This window comes from Rhea americana, unplaced genomic scaffold (genome assembly GCF_003343005.1).
Source record: "Rhea americana isolate MKP2758 unplaced genomic scaffold, rheAme1 scaffold_78, whole genome shotgun sequence".
Lineage (NCBI taxonomy): Eukaryota > Metazoa > Chordata > Aves > Rheiformes > Rheidae > Rhea > Rhea americana.
Genome location: NW_028186956.1, coordinates 2003145 through 2029578, shown reverse-complemented (window position 1 = coordinate 2029578; position 26434 = coordinate 2003145). Strand labels below are relative to the sequence as shown.

General features: G+C 40.2%; 1 protein-coding gene across 2 annotated transcripts in view; it reads left to right on the top strand.

The window, feature by feature from the left end:
* LDLRAD4 (low density lipoprotein receptor class A domain containing 4) overlaps positions 1-26434 on the top strand; it is a 244969-nt gene that overhangs the window by 50194 nt on the left and 168341 nt on the right. For both annotated transcript variants that reach the window (XM_085322504.1, XM_085322503.1), the window contains exon 2: positions 11320-11778. In XM_085322504.1, the coding sequence (XP_085178630.1) occupies positions 11739-11778 (40 nt within the window). In that variant the 5' untranslated portion in view covers positions 11320-11738. The remainder of the gene's footprint in view (positions 1-11319; positions 11779-26434) is intronic.

Below are 26434 nucleotides of genomic sequence, written 5' to 3'. Positions count from 1 at the left end.
AATTCTAGATATTTAACTCTTCTGAGATCATTGCTTTTCTTTTTTTATTTTTGTCCTGCTTTCTCTTTTSAATATTTAAAGTGTCGATAAACTCCTTCCTGCCAGTGCTATCTGTTAGCAGAGGGAATTTATGTACATCCGTCTCCCCMTTCTTTCAATGTGGGAATGGGTTGCACTGTCAGAAGTTTTAACTCTCTTGTACAAGTTATTACTGATGGGATATTTCCTGCTTTTCCCTCTGTTGCCTCTGAATAGGTTTATATCTTGCAGTGGGATATGGTGGAATAAGATTCATCAGCATCACTGGTTCCATCTGCCTCCCCAAGAGAAAAACTGTATTTTATCTGAGTGAGCTTTGCTGCCTCTTTAATATTTATAGAGAAGACAGTCTCTCCCCTTCCTTGCATCTTGCCCTCCCCAAGTTTTTGCTTCTTCATTGCTTTATCAGTAAATCCAAGACTTCCTTAACTATAAGGCCAAACGCAGAAGGCAGATGCCTCTCTCAGAAAACATGCTGTGACTGTTGGAAGCTTATTTATCAAAGGCACAAAGTCAGACTTCCATTCCATTTTTCACTTGTTAAAAAAAAAAAAAAAGCTAAAAGTATTGCTTGTTCTTGTTGCAAGACTGGTGGTTGGTTATGAGCTGGGTTAATTCAAAGCTGTAACTCCATGGCTGAGCAAAGAGGATGGTGATTTTTTCATCATTTCATCACTCAAATCATCATTTTCTGCTAATACAAGATTGCACTGTTTCTGCTTGTAACTGTGAATCTTTAATTATGCATCATAATTATCCATAGATTTCATCTGTATGGACCGCTCCTGTACGGGAGTATGTGTCTTTGTTGGTACAGGGTGGGGAGGAGCCAGAGGACTTTTCCAGTTTGCCAGGTAGGCTTCAGAGAAAAATCGCATGTGTAGTCTAATGGGTGTTTGAAGGTAAACGTTATGTGCTTGTACTTAAAAGGGCAACAAGAAACCGAAAGCAGAGCGAGAGATGCCAGATTTCTATAAACAGATGACTTGCTTGAGAGGAGAACAGGTGAATGGGATGTTCACCTGTGAGAAACAAGCCCCAATCTTTCTTGATAAAGATATCAATTTTTGAGTTGTTTTGTCAAAAATCTCAGAGTATATTTTGATTCGAGTTAATTAACTGAAAAAGGTGCCATGTTACATTGCTAGCGTGCTTTTTTTAGTTGCGTGCAGTGCTTTGGTTGTATCAAGACATGATATCTGAGTGTCACAGAATGGTTTTAAAATATGACATGGATAAATTAAAATATATTTGTTATTAGAAATTATTGGTGAAACAGAGACAGGATGTTAGATTAAAAAAGAAAAAGCTCTTCGGTGAAGTGTTTTGTTTTGCTGACGCAGATTAGAACTGCTAACCAAATTGCCACTGAAATGGGAAAGTCAAAGTTGTGTTYGCCCTCCATATGCCAGTGGTAAACAAAGACTTCTTGACTAGGGGAATCACACAGATTTAACTGATAACAGCAGTAGCTGCCGTGCCTGTACGCTGTTTGTTTATGTAGAAAGCTGTCCCTGAAGGACAAGAAAAAATAGTCTCTTTGCTTTTGTRTATTAACTAATGAGGGATTTGAGAGAATGAACTGTGTTCTCTGGAAAATGAGATTTAGTTGATCACCTCAGGATACTGCTTCCCCACTGTGCCCTCCCACTGAATTTTCTGAGTTATTTTGTGAGTTGTTTTTCAACAGATTGTGTTTTGAAGAAGGACAGACTTAAAGGAGAGTATGTATTGTTAGTATTGTCTGGTAGAAGAATACCACTGGCTTCTTATTTTGTAAACAGAGTTTCTTTGGGSTGATCTTACAACAGAAATAGAATTGTTTTGGATTTGCAGAAAGATGTGTTCACTTGAGCGTAACCGAATTAATCAAAACATTGCTTTGGCTTTTTCTCTCTGATCTATTTTACTAAACACACTCCTATTACCAGAGCATTTTACAGCTCCTTAATCTACAGAGAGAAGTTACATGCACTTTACTGATAGGATAGGAAGCCTAGAGAGATCAAGTAACATGTCCAAGCAACCAAAGGCTTTTAAATACATCTCCCAAGTCCAAGAAAAATAACAGAAATGCTAAACCATTGTTTTGTTCCCTTTCTCATTTCCAGGTTGAAAGTAGGAGTAAAGTTGCATCATTGGTTGTAACTAAGATGGGTAAGATTGCTAAAGCTTTAAATCAAGATTGTTTGTAAGCAACTACTTATGGCCCACTGGCTATTGGATTAAAATAAACACATGCTTAAAGGAGTGCTTTCTTCAATGTAGTCTAGATATTTAGTGATGAAGCAAGGTTCATATCTGCAGCTTAAAATGGGCAAAAATGCCATGGGCTCAAGTGAAACTTTTTCCTGGATATGACTTCTGATACAGGACACTCATTAATCGAGCTATTATCTAGTATTATTCAGTGGATAGAATTCAAATAGGTGCTCTGGAAARGGAAACAGCATGTTAAGGCAGGTGGTATGAGTCTCAGAATCCTTACGTTGAATTCACAGCTCAGTCACAGTGTAATGATAAACATATAGTTGAAAATTGCTGTTCATGTTAAATACTGGAAAAATGGAGACTTAATCTGAATGGAGGCAAGCAGGAGTTTGGATCTTTAGTGCTTCGCATAGATCATTGTAGCTTACACTGAAAATCAAAATCAGTAGCATATGAATCAACAAACTTTTGGATTCTTCAGTTATCTAAAATTTGGTGGAATTCTGTAGAACTATTAGAATAAGAATCCTTTCTGTATAAAATATGTATAGTTATAAGTCCTTAAGCTTTCTGTGGCACTGGAAGTAAAATGCATTTGTGTAGCAGGTGAGCTAGATTGCCAGCATGAAGTAGTTGCAAGCCCTCCGGGGCATTAGAAGAGGCATACCAAGATGACTTGTTCATTGCGTCAACCACAGCTATACTGCAAGATGCTGTTGCCACCAGTTCTTCTTGCAGTAGCGTCAGGAGCAGCCTGCAGTGGGTATGCCCAGGGACCGTCTCGGTTCTTGGCGCTGGGTTTCGCTTGTGRGGATAACATTGTGCTTGCATTTCTTTATAGAGCACGCAGAACTTGTCAGCCACTAAGACTGTAAGTAAATTAGATTAATTCTTGCAGCATGCCTTGATTTGAAGGAAACTAGGACCGGATTTATGTAGTGATGTGTATAAATTAATAGTAGGCCTTTCTTTTACATTCCTTCCACTTCTGAACAGCTGCTGCTCACAACAGATAGACTTTCCCGGCACTGACTGATCCAGCCTTCCAGGAAGATAGGAAACACTTACCAGTGCTCCGTCATTATGTACGGTGGTAGTTTCTGCTAATTAAATAGGGTAGTGCATGCTTTATTCTTCAACAGAAGAGGTTTTTCTTTGGTCATGGTCCAAGTACACAGGATGTTATATGGCTCTTGAGAGGGGCTGAGCACCTTCCTTTCCCAGTGGAGTATATGGCAGATCCAAGTACTATCCAGAGAGTAGCTTTTTTCTCCAACAACTTTCCCATGCCTTGGGTCTTTTCAGCATCAGTTTGTACGGCATCACAGCACAAATTCACTGTTCTGGTCTGCATCTTGGACTTGCCRAAATCTATGCTGTGTTGCACTTTTTCAGTCAGCCCAGAAGTTGAAGTGACTCTGGCTGAGTTTTCACAGTCTCCTGAGTGGCAAGTTCAGTAGTTCCCAATAGTGTTGCTGGGAGGACTGTGCCATTCRATGTCCATGTGCTGTGTGAGAGATACCATCTCCATACTTCATTTCCAGCACAATCTACATACACGTTTCTGCCTTTAAAAAGCACAAGTGCTACTTTACCTAGGTTCAGACAGCTGTTTTTTATGAGCAAAGCTGGTATATGCATATATATCTTCACATGCTTATGTGTATGCAGGGATTTTTGCCTGCTCTGTCCAATTCTGTGGGGGAAGTYGGTTTTGGCAGCACACCCTTTCCCCAGTGGGTGCATTGCCCTTGCTCCAAAAGTGTCCCAGGATGTGACTGCCTCACAGGAAGGGTGCCTCTGGGTCCCTCAGGATGGGGACCGTTGACATAGGTGCCATCTGCAGCAGGACAGGAGTGCTGCCATGACCTTTCTCTCATGCAAGGTTTGCCAGTGGAGATGACAAACGCTCRCGTACTCTTCTTACACCTAAGAAATGAGATAAAAATAAAGAAATCAGGAAGCTTGTCTTGGCTAGCTGAAAGCTAGGAAATGCATGATGCAAACTTGGAAAAAAAGTAAATAACATATACTGCTTGTGTCTCTGTGGTGGGGTTATTGAAATGAGTGGAAGAGCCGGGTTATGACAGCCCTGAGAGAGCTATGTGTTAGGCCGCCACCGCTGCTCTTTGTGAGGTAAAAGGAAACCAAAAGAAAAATTTTGTTGAAGAAGCAAAGAGTTACTGTGGGAGATRAGGAGGAGGAGGGAAACCTGCATCTTCTGCTGAGCTCCACTTCGAGTATGCCCTTAACAAGAGGGTGGCCATTGCCCTGCTCTGCCAGTGCGGTTCCTCCTGGCAGGACACCCGGTGTGCCACAGCAGAGTTAAACTGGTGACTTCCTCCTCCTCCTCCTCCTCCTGCTTACCAGGATGAGCAGGTTCTATGGCTACGACCCACAACGCCAGGTTTTCCGGTGCTGTACAGGGAAGCTGAATTCACTGGGGGTGTAGTTGCATGTGTGATACTCAGAGTCTTGAGGTATGCCCAGTCCCCTGCGTTTCCAGCAACTGCTCTTTTCTGATGCAAGTCACTGGGACACAAGTCACAAGCCTGTGGTCTTTTATCCAATCTGCTCAGTGTCCCATATGCTTTCACCAGTCGTCTGCGAATTCAAATACTGCTCTGGTGTTGCTTTGAAAGAAAAAAAAGCAATATGAAACTGGTTTCAGCTCTTACTATCTCTTCAACTTTTTGGCAAAAAAAACTCAGGCCTTAGTCTTTTTCTATCTGGTTATGTTTGTAGAGCAGCATGATTAATGACATCTCCTGACAAGTTTTGGTAAGTTTGGTTTTATTAAGGTCAAAAAATAAACAATACAGTCTTCTCATTTCTCCTGCATAACACTGGTTGTGCAATTTCTTCCAATAATTATCTCATCCAAACCCAATTGCTTGTCATGGAGATTTTAGTAAACTTTTTCACAGGATTTTTACTGCATTCTGTCAACACAGCTTTAGGAAAATGCATGGCACTTTAGTTTGCTCATAGAGATAGAAAATAGAGGACTCAAGTTAGTTTTCTCTTACAAGAAGAATGTGAGGAAATGTGGCATGCTCCTCCGTGTTATCAGTTATTTATAGGGTTTCTTCAAGTGAAATATTCTTTATTATCTGATTACCAGACTATTCACTATGGCATGAAACTACTCAAGAGACTGATTTTATATCAYTGCTTCAGTTTGTTGCTTCACTCCGAAAAGAAACGAATAGTAGCAATAGTAGGAGAAATGCTTTTACTGAAACAATTATTTTTTTGCTTTTAAATGGGGCCTTGTCTGTAGTGTCTGTTGCAGTGTGCTGTCAGTGTTGGCACTGGGGAAATAACTTACTTTCTAGAACATTTTCTTGACAGGCTAGGGAAAAAGTTGTTTCATTCTGGCAATGTGCTCTCTTCCCAAGACCCGTTTCCTGYTGCAGCTAGCGCAGAAAACCCACAACTGGCTTTGTTCTCTGGTTGCCCCGGTTCAGGGAGTCCTGTCAGGAAAAAGAAAAGAAAAGAAAAAGAAGGAAAAGGAAGCTTSGATGCTATTCCTAAACAAGCTGAAGAGTATCTGAAAATATCTGTAAGACTGCAACTATGTATGACATAATTTAACATGCAATCTCATTTCATCCATCACTGAGATTCACCAAGAAGGTACAATACAGCAGCTGTTTAAAAAGTCACCACTAATCTATACAACTACTGAGGACAGAAATTGCAAATACGTGTTTTATGTGAGAAAGATGTGATTGGATTAGCATGTTTTAAAATCTGTTGTTGTTCAGTTTGGATTGGGCATGCTCTTGGTGAAAATTGCCTTGATTTAAAATTTTAAGTGGTCTTTGACTTACGAAAAGTAGTATTTCCTAAAAGCTATTATTCATCTAGCACTGGTGCAATGTTATCTCATAAGGAAGACAAATTATAAATAGAYGTAAATAAAATAAATGAAGATCACACAGTGGAACATTACTGACTGAAAAGGAATTGGTATAACTGGTAAATATTAATACGAGGTTTAGAAGTGTCTCTGAGAAACAAAAACAAAGCCTAGAAAACTCTGSGTGACTCCAAAACGGGAATAGAGAGGTAAGCCATATGTGTACACTTTATGCTGCATTTTAAATTGCTTTAGCACACTTTTAAACATTCTTTGCAAGCAYTCTCTTATAAAAATAAGGCGTTGAAAGTTTTTTCCATCCAGAAGCTTCTTAAATATATATCCAAGTCTATGCTACCATGAAGTATAGGAAGGATAAGCCTTACTTCAGTAAAGTATTTAAGCATATGGAGAGTTTTGTACTTGTCCTGGCTTCAGTCAGAGACATTATTCCTGAATTTGGAGACACTGCAGCAATCACGCAGTCTGCCCGGCGCTTCCCGCGGGCGCGAGCTCCTGCCGGTGGCGGCAGCGCCGGCACCTGCCCTGCGCGGGGCCCGCAAGGGCAGCCRGCGCCTGAATTCAGCCTCTGCCCTTCCATGCCTCTGTCTGAAAATTCAGGTAGTGAAGCCTCCCTTGATGYAGTTAAACTAGAGCACAGCTCGCAAGCTATTGTGTAGCTTTATCTAAAGTTTAAACATATAGGCTTACTCTGCAGATTCTCCTGTTGTAATATATATATTTTTTAAGYGCTGTAGTCTAACACTGCTCTTTAGGATGTCTTATGCTAAGGACTACCCCAGGAAATACTTCCCATAGCTGTAGTCTTTTTTTGACGGTACACCCAATGCAATCTCACTGCAAGTATGTCTCTAAGGGAACCAGCACACGGCCAAAGAAACAGACTGTATACAGTGAAAGGAAATTGAAAAGAAAAAAAACAACTAAACTGCAACATTTGCATTTTGGCAATGCTTTTGAGTTGTTCAAGATGTTRCAGAGATACTGGTATTGGAAAAAATAATATTTCACTTCTCCTTTCAGTTTAAGTTCCTCCAATTATTTGTGGATCACTGAGGCTTGGTCCTGACTAATGATTTCACAATACTTTGTCAAATGTAGATATTGTTGCAGGATTTGATGACACTCATTGGCTGCCACCTTTTTCTCTCAGGTTCTTTTTAAGTGGGCCCTTTAATACTGAATCTTCAAATATTTAGAAAAGAGGAATAGCAGGCTGACTATAGGCTAAATATACYGTGAGAATCTGTAATTTATGTAATGTGTTAAATAGTCAAAATATTTTCCATTTGCAATTTGCATGAGGTTTATGTGGTAGTATCTTTCTCAGGACTAATTCTGAGTAAAGGGGAGAGGATGAAAACAAAAGGATTTCATCTTTCTCTAGGCATTCAATCATGTAAGTGCACAGCACCTGAAAATCTTTTATAGCACAGCTACGTATTTYTAAAACGCATTTTGTTTTGCTTCTGAGAATTGTATAACACTCCAGTAGAAGAATGAAAGCAGAAGCAGAGGCAGAGTTACTGTAGCAATTGGAAAGGCGATAACAGATGGAGCAAGGAGAAAATACCTAGTGTTTCTATTCTAGATTTTCTTTGTTTTTTGTCTTATCAGTATATTAGGATGGGTTCCCACCAGCTCTCTATAAGTTGTGAAAATGGTAACAGTTACAAGGAACTATAATAATATATGATCTTCAAAGAGTAGTGTTTCTTTTCCTCTCTCTTTTTCAGATAGATATTTTCAAGTCTGGTTCCTGTAAACAGGTTAGTTTAACATTTCTGCATCACACTGTTATGAAAGGGTAGATGTATAGCTTCACTGAAGTTGGCAGAGCCATACTGAATTGTATCAGGAAGGGTCCTGACTCTTTCTGTGCATGCAAACATGCCAGTCTGTTAGGAAGCACACACAAATCTCCTCTGTTTAAACACCAGCTCAGCTTTGATGGGAGAAGTTCTGAGTAAGACAAATACATTCGAAGAGTTTATCTTTATAAGCTGTTAAAGGTGCAAGTTGCCATTTGTTGATTTGTTGTAGTCTTGGGCAATCTGCTTTGTCTTCTTCATCTACGCATATTGGAAATCTGGGACTTGCAGTTGTTGTGCAGATGGACTGAATTTAACTAACTGGTGAAAGGGCTGCCTTTGGAAAATACTCATCAAATCACCTGCTCAGTGTGAGTGAGAAGCAAATTTTTAAGTGTTGAAATTGATTTCAAATTGTGAAAAGGCGTAGCAAGCTGTAAAGACTGCTCAGGCTTACCCCAGCAGTCTGCTCCATTTTCTTAATCATGTCCTGCTGTCCACCTCCAAGTTCAGGATTGAGTCTCTTGAGCTGAGGGACAGAGCGCTTTTGCAGTGACGGAAAAGGGCTCAGTTAGGGCAATCATGAGATATCGGTATCTTTTTTCATTTGATGCCTTAAGAGCAGGTTTAATGCTGATGTTTCAGTGCATTAGCTTTTAAATATCAAGGTTTGAATGAACTCTGTTTTAGTGTCCTATTATGTTGTTGCAATTACGTACTTTGTATCTGAAGAAGCAGTGGTTACCAAACATGCCTGCATTGTAGAGTTACTTCAGAACTGTTGGATTCTTAACTAGTTCAGCAGAAATGCTGAAGATGTGGAAAATATATCAGAGGTATATTATATCTAATATGAAGATGCAACTATTTAGTAACCACAAGAGAATTTCCCTGGATGGTAAGGTACTGAGGCACATTTCCTGAGCATCTCTCAGATGAGGACAGAAGTTAAAATGCTGAAAATAGAAGGCATCAAAATTGTGGATTTATAAACCAAAAGCAAAAATTATAAAGCTGAAAACATGAATACAGATAGGAACTTATGAGGAATGTAAATAGGGACCTAACCTTACAAATGTAGAAGAAACTCCAGATAAAAATGCCCCTAGAGAAAAAGCTTGGGAAATGTGTGCAGCATTCATCTGTATTCTTCATATAATGGTTAGCAAAATATTAGGGGGCAGGAGAAATTCATCCTATAGTATATGTGTGCACGTGTGTGTTTGTGTGTGTGTGTATAAATATATATATTATATATTATATGTATTATACTTGCTCAGCAGTATGTGCTTTAGGATAACATAACCTCATACAAAGTGGTTATTAGTTATATAAAGCATTCTGAAAGGCTGAAAAAAACATTTTGAAGGGCTGAAGTCTTGGAGTAATAGCATGTTAAACACTATTCTGAAATTTCTTATACAACTTTTTCTGATGGAAAATATTACATACAAAGGCTTTGCTTTCAAGACAGGAAATGGCCAGAGAGGAACCTCATGAAGTTCAACAAAGAGAAGTGCAAAGTCCAGGGGAAGAATAAGGCCATGCACTAGTACAGGCTAGAGGCCAACTGATTGGCAAGCAGCTTTGCAGAGAAGGGTCTGAGGGTCCTGGTGAATGAGTTGACCATAAGCCAGCAAATGTTCCCTTGTGGCCAAGAAGGCCGATTCTGCATTAGGCAGAGTGTTACCAGCAGGTCAAGGAAGGTGATCCTTCCCATCTGATCAGCCCAGGTGAGGCCACACCTGGAGTGCTGRGTCCAGTGCTGGGCTCCCCAGGACAAGAGAGACATGGATGTTTTGGAGGGACTCCAGTGAAGGGCCATAGAGATGATTAAAGGAATGGAGATCTCTTGTATGAGGAAAGGCTGAGAGAGCTGGGACTGTTTGGCCTGGAAAAGAGAAGGCACAGGGGGAATCTCCTAATGCATATAAATATCTGAAGGGATGGTGCAAAGAAGACAGAGGACTTTCCTCAGTGGTGCCCAGTGACAGGACAAGAGGCAACAGGCACACACTGAAACACAGGAAGTTCCATCTGAACATAAGGAAAAACAGTTTTACTGTGAGAGTGACTGAGCAGGTTGCCCAGAGAGGTTGCAGAGACTCTTATCTTTGAAGATATTTAAATCTTGGCTGGATGTGGTGCTGGGCAGCCTGCTCTAGGTGACCCTGCTTGAGCAGGGGGGTTGGACTAGATGATCTCCAAGGGTCCCTCTCAACCTCAACCATTCTGTGATTCTGCTATTCAATTTTTCTCTGAATTTCCAGCTTATTCACATYTGCCTCCTGAGCTGGTTCCTACACTGTTACCTGAGGCATCTGGTGCTGGTGTTGACAGTGACACTGGCACAGTCCAGTATGGGCAGCTMCAGTAGATACATCTTAGGCTGATCCTGTATTGCAAGCCCTACTGGGGGTCATTAGTTGCAAATCCATCAGTAGATTTAAGACTCATCRCTGATGTGGTTTCCAGCTGCCCATGACATTGAATTAGGTAACAGAGAGCCCAGCATTACTATGTCAAAAAGGAGTATCACTGGAGAGTGATCCGATTCTTCTCCTGAGGCCTCTTTTCTTTCTGTGAGCAGCACTGTTCCATTCTTGTAAAATAATCTGCCCCCAAAACATGTACCTGCCTGCTGCTGTCCTTCACCCCATAAAAGTAARTGTATCCAAATTTTTAAAAGCTGGATGTACAGCAACTCTGTGTTTATAGTGAGTGGCAGATGTCCATGCCCCTACAGAGTAGCAGTAGTATAAGGAAAAACTTCATCCACCTTTCTTTTATATARCCTGTGGGCATTTTTAACCTGACTGAATATCTAAAGACATCTGAGTTGTGCTACAATTGAGTTTTTAAACAGATAATCAACAGCATAGGTAAATAAAGGTTTTTAACCTCGGAAAACTGATGTTAGAACTGCGTATGTAGTGTCGGCATACAGTGCTCTGCCTTCTGCTCCAGAAAAAAAGGGAAACAGCTATATAAAATGCTAATAATCTCACTGTGGTTTCAGATAGGCTAGACTTGAGAGACTTGAGTATTTTTCCTTTTCCCTTTTAACTGCAATTTTGTTATTGTATTGCTGCCCCCATCTCTGCTAAATACGGCTTTTGAAATGTAAATCATATCATGTTCTCAGAGATGCATATGACACCCTCAGCACTGCTCCTCTTTGCACTTCAAAGAGCTGTGTGGTCACACTTTGCATCTCAGCAAAATTGCAATATTTGCCTTCTGAAGATCTTCTTTAATGTGTACAATCAATCCCTGATAATGTGTTTTGGGTTTTTGTTCCCTGGAGTCTGTTAATTTTAATGTTGCTACAGGTCATCAGGAAACATAATCTCTTCTTTTTTAATTTCTCAGTGAGCCTGCCTGAGGGGAGACAAACACGAGAGAGGAGAGACAATTGAACATCGCTGTTGGCTGAGACCTGAAAATATGGTGCTGGATGAACAGAAGATTAGAACTTAACTGTGGAAGGGAAATAAAGTCTTGGTGGGCAATTTTCTTCATTTCCACATTCATCATGGCCCACATTCTCTGGCTGGATGGTTGATGGGACTGTCCAACACTTGCTACCTGGGTTCAGTGCAGATTTCTTGTGCCTACAGCTCGAAAGACCTGGGATCAGGTGGGAATTGGGTGATGTCAAATACAGGAATGGAAAGAGAAATGGACTCTGACAAGCTAAGATGGAAGTGACTTGACAGCTTCAAGCTCAGCAGTTGTCTCCAGTAAGGACAGGTTAAAGTTGRAATCACAAGCTTCACTGGGAGAGCAGTATGCAGGAAGCTGGTTTTCAGGCCACAAATGCTTTCACAGGTAAGGACTTCTGTTGTTCTAATTCAGATAATAATTTTGAGACAGTTTATTAATAGAGTTTGGAAAATAAATTYCCTAGTCCCTGGCTGTTGTTACTACCTTTTAGTACATTAAATTTAAATAGTGTTTTGAAATACTTCACTTAAGGAACAGTTCAACACTTGTAGTGTTAATAGTGAGCAACACAGTTTTTAGATCCATATTTCAAGCCCTCTGAAATGCATGGTTATATGCCTTAGGGAAGGCATAGCTAAGCTTTGCTCATTAAAGTACTCATTAACAGCTTGACAATGAATGGCCTCCTGGGTCAGCTGGGCCCACTTACGATGTATAAAATGTAGTCTATTAAGTTGCTCTTATATTTAACATGGGAGTTTGGAGGGGGCATAGAACAGGCGGTGTTCATCTCAGAAGCCTTCTCAGAAATATGGTAACATTGAGCTTTATCTCTTCAGCCAGAGCACATCTCGAGCAGGACTTGCGAGGTGACTTTTATTTTGTGCTCCCTCCCTCACCACTCTGGTACAGGTGCTCTGATTCTTGAACTGATAAAACCAAAGTATTTGAATGATAATTGTTTCAGCTGATTCCAGTGTATTTCCCTGTAGATGTGTTGAATATAATTTAAGAAGAGACGGTGCAGTGGTGGTGTGTTTCTCTGAAAAAAGCTCCCTCTAGTGTAAACTTAACTGGAATTCATCAAGCACTTTCAATGTCTGAACTGGTTTCTAATTTGAGAGGTGGCAGAAATGAAACAGGGATCAGAAGACCTTGCTACTTTGTTTTGAAATCTGCTGGCTAGCTGAGACCCTGTAGGAAATGGATAGAAAATCAACTGGATGTTTCTCTTGYTTTAGTAGGGCTAGCTGGTAGATTTCTGTAACTTTTAATTTTTGCCTTTTAGATGAAGTTTACTGGATTGGGGGTTGTTTGTATGRGAGGATTGCTTTCTGGCTCAGACTGCTTTACTCTGGCTCTTAGCTGTTCTAGGAACTCATTGCTGGAAAGAACAAAACTGTTTCTTTCCCCAAGGACTGGCCTCCGCTTTGTTCTTTCTCAAAGCAGATCCACCTTCACTGATGGTGATCCTGCCCTTCTCGCTGCAGTGTGATAGTAGCAGTCTGGTTGGGTGTCTGCACCAGCACGTTGGTTCAGGGTGGCTGTGCAGTTCTGAAGGCAATCCCATAGCTGTCTCTGTGGCCTCATGCTGCTCTCATTCACAGCACAGTTTCTGTGCATGTGAGTGAGATGCTTCTTGAAGGAAAAGAAATTGGAAGCTCTGTTCCAAGTCTGCTCTRCTGAGGTAGGAGATGTGAGGTCTGGAAGCTCTGGGTAGTTTGCAGTACCACAGCACCCTCCAGCTTGTGCCTGATGCACAGTACTCTACTATAGCACCTGCCGTGACTCCTGCACTGTTCCTGCATTTTTCTGCTTGCCACTGTGTGCCAACCCTTAGCTCATCCCTGTGACTCTTTAATCCTCCTCTGCTTTCTGTAGAGTTTAGATATCTGTTCCCTTCTTTGCCTGTCCTGGCTTTTGTGGCTCTCCCCTTTGCTGAGACCCTTGTTACTTTTAGCACCCTTTTAATAYGATTTTGTAGTATTTCATCTCCAACTTGACACATTTCTGCCACAGCACCTGCAATTACTTAGCTTTAAGAAGGTAGGAATAGTTGGCACCTTAAGCAAGCAATACTGTTAGGCTTCAGGATGTCAGGAGGTTGTTAACTTCATGACTGCTTTTGGGTGCAAGAGGACCAGCAAGGAATGCTGTATAAAAGTCAGGAAGATGAAAATGGTGTCCAAGGAGGCCCAAGGAGACAACAACCACATTCTAGTGACAACCTAGCAGATTTGTGCCTGTTGTGGGGACCTTAGCAGCATGAATGTTGCGCTCCCTCTCCCTCTCAGGTTTGTTAACGTATTCTTTTGGAATTGTCTTCAGGTAAAGATTCTGACAAACATTTTCAAATCTTAGGTGTGCTAAAGAATTACTAAGTGTTTAGCCCCGTGCAGCATACAGTCACATGACTTGTAGAGGAAATGAGATGATATTGCCTATATGAGAAGTTCTTATGTAAGAATAGGCAAGGAGTTCTGTTTCTTCCAACTTGTATCAAATTAAGATCCACGTTCACTTTTTGGAGATCCTTCTTCCTTTTTAGATTTGCATAGTGCATCCAGAAACAAGCAGTGAGGAGGTAAGTATTTCTCAAAGAAATTCACAGGAATGTGTTATGCTAACTTAAGAATTGTAATAAAATTATAATGGTAGGTGCATGCTGCTCCTATGATCCTTGCTATGTTGCTTCTCCTGCTGGAATGCTGGCTGAGCTGTAGAGGAAAGCAGTACAGCAATATCTCAGATGTTTTGTAGTTGTAAGGGCAGAGTGGGCATGACCACATGCAGAAGAGAGCTAAGTTGTGTCATCAACATGTACAGAAAAAGCGTTGATGTCTGTAACTTGTGCAGTGTCAATGCTGAATCCCGCAGTGCTAAGCGTTTGCAACTGCTGCAACAATCGGAGTAATTGCTTTCAATTTACAACTGAGCATAGTGCTGCTAAAAGGCTCCTTAGAGGACAGTGCTTGAGTAGCCGTTTTTGGAGCGTGTTGTCGGCCTCCCTTCTACCTTGCTGCACCCGTGGCCTGGGAAGGCTTGTGGTGAAGGCTAGGAGGTATTCCGGCCCTGTCCCATGCTCGTTTTGCTGATACAGTTACCAGAGCTGCCCTTTTTTTGCGGATGCCTCCTGTTCCAAGAGATACCGATCCACTTGCTTTAACATGCATTACCAAACAACAGCTGATGATAACAGTTTTTTCACTCTATTGACTGAATACTAATTTCACTAGATCACGTAGCTATGATAGGATCAGGATTACAGAATATGGAGAAGGCGATGGAAGGGAAGTGTTCCTAGGTTTGATTAGGGAAAAAAGATGGCTGAGTGAATGATGGTGACACCAATCATGAAAAAAGAGAGTCCAGCATTCTTTAGAAGAGAGAAAAGGAGAATTTCAGAATAAAAAGAAGAAACTATGCCCCCCCCCCAAAAAAAAAAAAAAAGATTTCAGTAAGCTCATAGAATCGGTAGGTAAGTTTTCTTGAGAAACAAACATAGGAGAAAAAGAAATTAAAGTGTTGGCAATTTTTTAAAGGAACTAACTTTTTCTTTTCATGTCATATTAAAGAGAACTAAAGGCACAAGTAAAATGTGAACCAATAAAGATAAGTATAGGAAGAGACAAAATTGTATAATCTGAAAATTGAGGGGGACTTGTACATGCATTACTGGAGACGAGTATAAAAGAATAGTAGAAGAATGCAATGGCCAAATCGGATAGGCCAAGGCATAAACAAAGTACAACTAATAAAAGAAAGGGTAACAGAAAATCATGCTCTATGCACAGTAGCAGTAAGAGGAAAACTTGATTTTTTGGACTACTAATTGACAGGGAAAGTCAAACCTAATGATAGTCTGGTAGTACAGACAGGGCCAAGTAGCGAATGACTGCTTTGCGTCATTCTTTGCCAGTAGGGGTAATTGTAATCAGGTGGCTAAGAAAATTAATACTACTATGAAAGAGGTAGAAATTCCAGCTAAAACGGGAACAGAAGAGGTTATAATATAATTAGATAAGATAGATATTTTTGAACCAGTTGGAGCTTACTAAATTGTTTGTGATATATATGGTGAAATAGCTGAAGCAATGTCTGAKCAATTAGTGGTTACAATGGAGAACATTTGGAGGACAAACTAGGTTCAAAAAGACTGGGCAAACATTACACTTGTATGCAAACTTTCCTGGGCCCTTCTTTTTCCCCTTTGGAGTAGATAGCTTATCTTGCATTCTTGGAAAAAATATTGGACCAAATAATCAACTGATTATTTTTAAATAAGCTGAAGATAATGTGATAAGCAAATTGACATGATCTTTTTTCGAGAAAGTACTTTGTTGGATGAACCTAACTGCCTTGTGAGTAGAGCATGGATTTTTTTTTTTTTTTTTTTTAAGGCTTTTCACTCTGTCATAAACAAGGTGGTAATATGGACTACAATAAAATACTGTAAGGTGGGTATACAGATAGCTGGAAAGCTGTTCTCAGAAAAATTACTAATGATTCATAGTCGAACTAGAAGGATATATCAAGTGAGATATGATCCCATGATTGCCTGAAAATATTCAATATTTTAATTAATGACTTAGATGATAGAATCTGCATGCAGAATTTTCAGGTGACACCAAGCAGGGAGGGGATGTAAGCACTTTGAGGAGACTATTAGAATTCATAATTAATATGGTTTATTGGAGAGCTGATCTAAAACAAATATGATGCAGTTCATTCAGAACAAGTTCTAAATTGTGGTTGGACRGGAGTAATCATCTGTGCAAATCAAAATATAGAATCACTGGTGAGGCAGCAGATCTGCAGAAAACAGTTGGGCACTTGCAGGAGATCAGAAAATGGTTACAATACTATGATATAAACGTGCTGAAATGTATGGACAGGAGTCTTTGTGTAAGACATGCAAAGTAATTTTTGCACTCTACTTAGCGTTTCTGTGGCTAGTATACGATTTATATTCTGAGCAGTGTTCTTGAAGCCAGCTGGAAGCATCCAGAGAAAAGCAAAAAGAAAGGCCAGCAGTCTAGCCAATGTGACCATTGAGAACGGGAGAAATGGTTGTGTTTAGACTAGTGTAGTAATTCTCAAACTTTCTGAAGATGTTTTTCCCAGGTCACCGTGAATCAGTGGAGTACTGTGCTGTGACATGTCTGTTGCACAGAGCTACGTGGCAAGCTGTGGCCATCAAATGGCAGAGCAGCTAAGGTCTGCTGTGCTGATCAGGACTRTATTGCTTGTTTGAAGTACTAGCCCTTCTTGCTCAGCCTGATCGAGTGCTAAGCCACTAGGGTGACTAGTGGTGGAGGAACTGGGGACAGCCAAAGTCTGGTTTTTAAAAGTAACTACTTTCTTCACCAGAGTGTGTTTTTAGTGTTAGTTTAACAGAACTCTGAAATCAGCTTTCCATCCGTGGGGAGTGTGTGGCACAGGGACATCTGGATGATTGAAAGTAACAGATAAGGGGAATACAATGGGATAGATTAGGGATCACACTATGAAACTTCCTGATCTCACAGGGTCAGTTTAGGTCCATCACGATTTTATTGGCTCCAGCTCAGCATAAGCTCTGCCAGGCTAAGCTGACTCTCAGATGTTCCTGCTGTGTGCCCCTCAGGCTGGAGGGTTTGTTAGCTGGGGCRCTAAGGAATCTGGAATCAACATGAAGATGTTGCTTTGTGCAATGGACCTCTGCCCTTCTAGCCAACAAGACCATTGAGAACAGGAGAAATGGTTGTGTTTAAACTAGTGTAGTAATTCTCAAACTTTCTGAAGATGTTTTTCTATCACTTGCTGATGCCTTTCTGTTGTAGCTTCCTATCATCTTCCCCACACTTTTCCCTGCTGAAGTGATTCTACCCTAAATCTTACAATAATCCCTCTCAGTCTGATGTCTCAAGATCTTTCAGCCTTATGTCTCAATATCATTGTCCCCGAAGCTTGACTGTGGGCCGCATCCAAAGGATACCGTTGCTCCCAAGGCGGTTACTTCTCAGCTTGGCTGGTATTTCCCCAGGCCTTACTTTAACAGAGAAACTGAATTCATTTGTTGGGAGTTCCTCGTATTGATAGGGATGCAGCTTGATGAATCTTTTCCAGTCCTCCCCCCCACCCCTGCCCCAACCTCTGCACTGCATACCCTTAGGATTCAGGATTTTTGTTGCATTTCCTGTTCCACCTGTCATGTTATGTTCTTTACCTCTTACCTTCTCCTCCATTCATGCGCATATCCCCCCTCTCCCTCTTTAGGTGCTGAGACTCCTCCACCTTTCATCTGGTCTTTTTCTCTTCTGGATTTCCTATGCTTGTTTTAATTGTTCTTAGTTTTCACTGCTGTCCTTTGCTTTCTCTTGTTTCCAGGCTTCTCTGACTTCCAGACCAACTCACTGCAACTTACCAGTGTGTCTGAAAGACTCTTCCCTGTTTTTTTTTTTTTAGACTCCCTATCCCAAACTCTTCTTTCTTCTCCTCTGCCCTCCCCTGGAATGAGTATCTTTTCCCCTCTTCAAATCTGCTGCAACTGATTCTGCTGGTTTTATGGGACCTTTCTTTTCAGGAGGACAATCTGAGAGCTTGATAACTCTGACTCCTTTTCTCCTTCTTGTTCTGCTTAACTTTGGTGTTTTGGGTGGAGATGTTTCTGGCATGGGTGTTATAGTTCCAGAATAGGGAGGCTCCTTGTAGGAATTGTACTGGAGATGAGGTAAATTAATTGTTCCAGCAGATTGCGTATGACCCAATGGCTATTATTTGTTTAACAAATGAAAGAGTAAGGGAAAATGTGATAACCATTATAATATATGGAAATTTCATGTAAAGAGGAAGGTAACTGTTTTCCAGTTCTGTTGGGGATAAAGCAAGAATAGACAAACTTACTGTGTTGCAGAGATTTAGGTTAGACATTGGGAAAGTCTTTCCAATGGTAAGGATAGCAAAGAACTTCAGCTGATTGCCTAGGGAGTTTGCATAGTCTTTGTCACTGAAAGTTTTTAAAAATGAGTTGGACAAATATCTGTCAGGAATGGTTTATGTATGGTTGATCTTGCCCTGGGGCAGGAGAATGAGCATCAGGAATGCACTTCCAGCCTCACTTTTTTWGTGTGATTCTATCATTACTGGTTCCCTGGACAATAAACATTCATTTTAAAAGTGAGTAACCTACCTGCACTGCCCTATCTTCATATAAGTAGATTCTGTTAACTCTTGGAGTAATTGATAAAGGATRGGTTAAGTGTCCCCTATATTTAAAGTCTTAACTCTTTTTGCTGAAGTGTTGTTCCATTGCATTCCTTCTAGCCTGCTCTTACTTTCAGTGTAACTTTCTTCTTTCAACATCTAATTTTTTGGGAGGTGACACATAGCTGCATAAGCAGTATATAAACATTTTAATGTTACAGAAATACTGCATCCAGTCCTCTGTTTCAGAGCATGCAAGTATTTTAAGAAATGCTTTTTACCACCGTCAGATAGTACGCATATTTTTAAGAGTAGTTATTAAGAATTATTAAAGATAAGCCAAAGCCAAAACCCCTTTATTTTTTTTTTCATTATTTTAAATGGAACTCTGCATATTTTACTTATCAGATATATAAGTGGTGTATCTAATGGTGAGGGTAGACTTCTTCCTCAAAATTCTAATTGAGGCTTAATGTAAAACAGAAAAAACAGTCTGAAATGTCTTCTAATAAGTATATAATTAATAAAAAGCAGTTGAAAACTCATTTTTACATTAACATAGGTCTGCCACATTGCTGTTGTCATAATTTGCATGATTTTCAACTATAGATAAACATTTAATTAAAAAAAAATGACTTGAATAAGTAGTAGAACCTTCTCGSTTCCCTCTGTGCCAGCTTCATTTGCATGTGCCTCTTGAAGCTAGTCTGACATTCCTAAGTTGTCTGCAATTTTCTTACRAACACCTTCCTACTTTGTGAATTTTCAAGGTTAGTATGTCACACATGGACAACTTTTGCTCTTAGATCTTGGGAGAAACTGATAGCTTTTTGTAATGCCCCTTTCTGAGCACGCAGATAGTAACAGATTGTATTCTATTGTTTTCCCTTACATGCTTTATTTACAGATGGCAATTTTTGTGCATGGACAGTATTCTCAGCAAAAGAACAAGGAAGAAAATATAACCTCAATCTCTTAAGAGTTTGTTGTCTAAATGTTACACTCAGTAGCATTCAGTAGAAYTGTTTTAAGTATAGTACTGCATACCTTGGAATTCTGCTTTTCAGGGTAAAATGCTTTTATCAGAACCTTTAATAGAATTACTGTAGAGCGAGAGACCACATGAAAATGAATTCAAGAATGCTGGTGCCATGCAAGAGTGATCGCTTTTGGTCACAACGTGGTTTTTTGTTGCCCATGCTATATGTGATTAGAAGAGCAGTGTTTCTTGCTTCAGATCATGCTTTGGATCTGTGAGGTCGGCTTTTAAGTTTTGACCCCAAGCTTGGTGTAGGCGAAACATTATGTTTTCTTCTTTACCTCCTTTCTACTCTCCTTTCTACTCAAGAAAACAGTTCTTTTTAAAAGAACTSTTTAATCTGTAATGGGACAGATAAGGCCTTTGATAATTGAACTGTCACATTCCTTATGCAAAAGTGAAGCTTTTCACACAGAGTGAAGATTTAATATTTTCAGTGCTTGTCCTTTCACATTTTAATTTGAACTGGAGTAGAAGAACTCTTTGCCTGCTTGCTTGGTTCAGTGTAGTGCTATGTACTCGCCCACTTGCTAAGGGCGGCAACAGCAGGAGAAGTTGGGTGGCAATCGCCTCCAGAAGATGGCCTTGCTGCAGAACTTCGTGGGGAGCTCTGTGAAGTGTAGAGGCAGAGAAGAGGAGCAAAGGAGCCAGCAGGACTGCAGGGGGAATGCAGGCACTGGGGCCCTGYGCACGGGACACCTGGGAACGCAGGACTAGAGAGGAGTCTCCGCACACCTGGAATTCGGCACCCGGAGATTGCAGGCTGCCATGTCATGTAACAGCATTCATATCAAGCCCCATCTTAAAATTACTACTCATATCARGAAGGCTTTTATCTCTAATTAAATGCTCATTAATATTTAAGGTAATTTAGATTTGATTAAAAAGTCCTTTAATTTTTAGTCTAGGTATATTCTTGCATATTTATGCACCATCAGTTTATTCTTACGATGATTATTCCAGACTCCAGATAAAAGCCTGTGAGTTATGCAGGCCAGGGCAAAAGAAAGTTCCAATTTAGAGAAACATTATGGCTACGGCTATTATTAAAATTATTCCGTGAAGCAGTGTTATGTTGGAAATGGCAAACTTCTCTTTCCCGAAGTCATGGGAGRGAATTTTCATGGAGGAAACTGAAACCTTGATCTTCTTCTCTGATACTCCTTTTTAGTAGATTATATTCTAAACCAGAGTGTACCATTTGCAAAGCTGCTGCTCCTTTTAAAAGTTCTAATCTGCCATTTCTCATTTCGTACTAGTACTTATCAGGGTTCCTTTGCACAGTACAACTTAATCAGACAAATGGCCAATTCCAAACTCTGAATATGACAATAAATTTAAATGTAAATATGCTACATTTCAGTATTGTAATAAAAAGGCAAAGTGAATGCTCAGTCCCCTCAAGTAAAAAATGGAAAATAAAAACAGGTAAAAATTGATTGTGAAATTGGTAGTGTATTTTTCATGTTAGTGCTTTTTAATTAAATGCAATGGTTTTTTTTTTTGAAGGCAAAAAAGATGAAATAGGAAACTTAGGCTATGCTCTTGGCTGGTTTAGGGTATTTTTGCTACTGAATAGATCTTGCATTCACAATTCATCTGGTATGAGACAGAAAATAAGCCTTTGACTGCTGTTTTTCAGAGCTGAGCAAAGTCTAAAGTAGGAACATTTACTCTTTTCTAATAAAGTAATCAAATAAATGTAATCCAGCATAACACGTTTGCTTTGGCCTTTTGTATGTCACTGTTCTTCTCCAGCCTCTGCTGTAGATGTTTCATTCACAAATGTTGGAGCTCAGCAACAAAAGTTGGATGAGAACATTCCTCCTATCTCTACTTCTTAAAATTAAGCTTCCTCCAGAAAGAAAAAGAGGAACTGGATAACTGTCTTTGCAACCATCTGGCTTTCAGTGCAGTACATTTCCCTGCAGGGGGAGCACAATATAAGATGTATTCCCAGAACAGTATTCTCCCCAAACTGGCCTTGCAACACTGAGTAAGTCAATGATGATTCTGATTTACGAATGAGGAAGAAAATCAAAACAAAGAGGCTGTGCAAATATAGCACAGTGTAGCTCACACAAATGAGCATAGGGAGAAATAAGGGAAAAGAAGCTGGAAATACATTTCATTGCAAAGTGAAAAACGTTAAAAGTTAAAGCATAAAACCAAATTAATATAAAACTATTGAAGGACTTGACTCCCTCCTTTTGGAAGCTAAGGAGGTACATCATACTTCATTCTCAGTTGGCCGAATGGAAACATGAAAAATATTGGGAAGACCTTCCTATTYATGTTACAGTGATGCAGGACCTTGGGCGAGACTTTTTCTATGTGCTCAATTCTAGGCAGTGATGTTCTAATTGAATGATGTGAAGCTAAGTTTTGGGCAAAACTCTGATGTTTTGCCTTTTTTTTCCCTTTCTTTAATATTTACCACGCTATTTAGCTCCATAGAATATATATCATTTTCTTTTACCATTAAATAAATGGAATAAAAATAGAATGAATTAATGTTATGTTTCTTTGTCATAAGATGTAGCAAGGCCTATATAAATCCATAGTTGCGGTATCAGAGAGTATGGGTACATGAARAAATTAAAATATATTAACCTTGTTAGTATATATGTTATAATGAAAAAGCCTATCAGTTGTTGAGGAGAGGGTAATACCGTATATACAGAGTCAGATGTTTTATTCGTAGGTTTAATATTCCGTACATTTTACTTTTTTGGGAAAAGCAGCCAGGATGCACAGGGATTAATTACTTAGCAGGTGTTTTTTWAATTTWTTTATTTATTTTTATTTTTTTTGAGGGTGAGGGATTTTTTTTCAGAGAAAAGCTTCTTATCGTGTGGACACAGTCCTTCCTTGACTCTTCCTGTGAGTACACAAGTTCTRGTGCCTGTATGAGCAACACCTCCCCATGCAGGTGCTTGGCTTTCCTCACCRAAGAGCTTCATTACACAGCAGTATTAAATCCACCCAAGCATGCACCTCCACATTGTACCTCTCCCAGATTTTCTCCCCCAGGGCCTGCCCAACCTTTGCTCCAAGYCCTTTCTGGAAGGATCCTCCCATCAGCTTTAATTTCAGCTGAGCCCTCAGCATCAGTGAATTAGCAAAATCTACAATTTCTAGCAGGCTCACTGCTTGCAAATAGGGTGTAGCCTTCAAGTTCTGCCAGTCTACTGCAAAGACCCAAAGGTACTTTGTCCTGTAAGAGAAGATGACACAATACTCGGATGTATCTATAAAAATACTTTGCTTTCTAAGTTCAGTCTTTCCTAAAGCTGTGCTCATGGAGGACTTGGAAACTGCTGATTTGTAAGCCGAGCGTGCTTTGGCCAGGTGGTCTTTGGTAGTCTCCGGAGCCCCTAAACTTGACTTTTTGATACAAAACAAGATTATACCCATATCACGTTCTAGTCTTTCCCTGTGATTTGGCAGTCACTCCATTGTAGTGTGACTGTAAAACTTGCCCAATAATTTGATCGCTGAACCCCTAAGCTTTTTTTTGAACATTATCAAGAATCATTTCCCAGTGTTTGAACTATTTATGGGGAAATGGAAAAAGGGGAGACCCCTGCTCTTTACAGCCACCTGTTTGTTGCTTCTGTTATGCTGGGATTGGCAGTCTGTTCAGTCAGTGGGATTGGGATCGGAGCCAGTTGAAAACTAACCTGCCCCTTCTGCCCCTCCAAAAGGAGGGAGAAAAAAACAGAAAAAAATAAAAAGAAAGAAAGCTGGCTGCGCAGCTGATAGTTCTGGCAAAAGGAGAAAGTAAGACTGCTATTTCTTGCAGCAAGTTGCCATTAGATTGGCTTCATTGGGCTATTAAACTGTCCCCCTAAATTCAAACCTGTGCAACTGCAAATACCCTTCTATCCTGAAGGCTTAGAACCTTTAAATTAGCATTTTGAAATGGATTCTTCCGTTTGCTAAGTGTCATTTTTTTACTTCATATACATGTGACCTTAAAAACAGCTGCTGAAAAATGATTCCTATACAGAGGAAGTTCTTRATAAAAGAAAGCTGATGAAGGTGGCCTGACTGCTTCCTCACCCTTGCCTCATATCCTTGAAATAAGTAGTGTTGGTGGTGTTAATGGGAGGAATGTGGTCAGGAGTGCCTGACCCTTGCCTGTATAAGTTACTCAGTGGGCATCAGTGTAGGCTCTTTACTGTCTTTATTTATTTTGAGCCAAGTGGCTGAGGCCTGAATCAGAGGCTTCAGGTTATAGTAAAGGACTGAGGCTGGAGTACAAGATTGTGACTTCCCAAAAATTGTTGTAGTTCCAACAACATATAAAAAGTGACCAAATTTTACTCTTTGCCATAAATGCTGAAGTCTGTATGTTTTCCATTGAAATGCTGAGCCATTCAGCACACCCTTGGTTGTGGGGAACACAGTGGAGGCTATAACACATGCCCATTCACAGGTAACCTTTCTTTTAGTGTTTGCATGGGAAAGCATTTACCGCAAGAAGGGATTCCTAACTGCATTCATGTGTCTGTTTATACAGCATGGATGCTCTTAGACTCCCTGCCCAAGCAAAGATCCCTTGTGGGTCTTCCCAGCAGACTTGGGGATGTCCAAGCCTACCCTCTGACCAGGTGTACACCAATCCTTGAGAGGCACTGTAGTCCCCTCTGGGTCCACCTTGACATGTGGCAACAGCAACCTCTGGGCAGTGAAGGATGATGACCTGCCATGCCTGTTACCCACAGGGTTGGATGTTCCTGATGTTGGTCTCCAAGGGACTCTAACCCTAACTTGTGTAAGTGGCAGGTTGCCAATCCACACAATTGCACTACATCCTTTTCCAGTATTCCTACTGGTCTGTATTCCGTTCCCAAGCTGTCCATGTGTCATCTGCTGCAGAGTGAAAAACATCATACCTTTGCTGCTGTAATTTTCCACTGTGTTAGCACCTTACTAGTGGGAAAGTCTGAGATTTTGAACTTTATTCTTAACATCTTAATCCAGTTCAGGCTTTAAGTCAAAGGAATCCCCTGCAGGTCGTGCTTCTAGTTGTGGACATCAATTGTCTTGATACAATAAAAAAAATACCACAGAAATATATTGGAAAGCAGACATTGTGCAGTGCAGAAGAGACTGAGTAATGAGTCTTTTGTTCTCAGTGGTTTTTGATTTTATTTCTTAACATGTTCTGTCTTATTGTGGGTTTCTCTGGAAGAATTTTTGTATCCTTAGCTTTCCTGTTTTCTTAACTAGAAAGTCACTCCTTTTTGATTTAAGGTCAAGAATAGAGGAAGTTTTGTTGAAGGAGTGAGGAGTTAAAGTTTCTAATGATGAAAATCACCAAAACCACTCTGCTGCTAGCATCCAAGCAACATCTTCAGTCCCTGCCCCTGAGGATAAGCTTGTTTCTACTCAGTGGGTAAAATGGCTTCACTGAATGCCTTCTGATCTCTGACAACAGTGTATGCATGCGTGGTATAGGTGCACATATGCTGAGGTGGTGAGAGGAGGAGTACTCTAAGTACAGGGCAGGGTAGTAGCTTCAGAAAAGCTTGGAATACTTATTTGGATACAAATTGTTTAAGAATTGTCTGTTTATCCTGGAGGCTTAGACTGTACAAACCAGTAATTTATACTGGCTGAAGACAAATTCACAGCCTAGCTGTGTGTATATTCAGTCAGTCCTTGATTTGAACAGAAAAATTGGACTTTGTGGATGACTTGCTGTTTTTTCCCCTTTCTGAGCTTTATTATACTTGATTTGTTTATCTCAAAAGAGATATTCTGTACAAAAATCTGCTTCCAGTTGCTCAGAGCAAGTATTCGAAGAGACACATGACTTGCCAGGACAATGCAGAGTGAGTTCAGAAAAACCTCACTGTTGTTAACTGAGGATGTAGGTGGCATGTRTGAACTACAGATACTTTTTTTCTTTTCTGTAGAGAACGTAAATTTCTTGCCCCAAACAGTACTGCTTATAGAAGCTGTTGTAGACTTCCTGTGTAGTATGGGGAATAGGGGTAAGCAATAAAGGCAACAGGTATGACTCTTCAGGATGTTTTTATTCAATGCCTTCTCTAGTGTATGCACGGAAAGAGTGACACAGCATCAGCTTAGCGGGTTTTTTGCAATCTCTCAAATATGTTGCAGTTTTAAAAGCATCATTTTCTACTTTTTGAGGCAAACGAGTTAACGTTCTCTCACGCGTGTGGCTCCTGCTCGTAATGACTATTACTGCAGTGCCACTAGGGAACCTTTAGCTGAGATGGGAACTCCATCGTGCCATAGCAGTGAAAGACAACCTCTTTTAAAAGCTCCAAGCCTAAAAAAGGCAAGAGAGGAGCAGAGAGGAGGTATTGCTGTCCTCCATTTACACATAGGCAACTAAGGCACGGTATCAAATATTTATGTAGAACGATCTAGGAAGTTTGGCAGACCTGAGAACTGAAGCTATCGCCTCCACATCTGAGTTCAGTATGAAGGGTGAGATTATTAACCACAAGTTACTAATGCGTTTATTTTTGTCTCCAAGTCAGCAGTATACTTACTGCACCATTTTCTCGTATTTCCTCTGTTGCATCTTTATTCTCTTTACTTGCTGCTGTGAGGGGAAGAACATAAGTCAGTAGGATTTTTTTTGTGGAAACGAAAGGCTTGCTGTATGCCAGTATTTTGGAATTGCTAGAAAATACAGTAATGCTAGCTTTATATGTGGAAAAATCTTTCTGAAGAAGAATTACAGCTACCCATAAAGTATGTGACACAAACAACCCTTACCATCTGCAAGTATTAATTGTGCATTAGAAAAAAGGGATGCTGAGATACAAGACC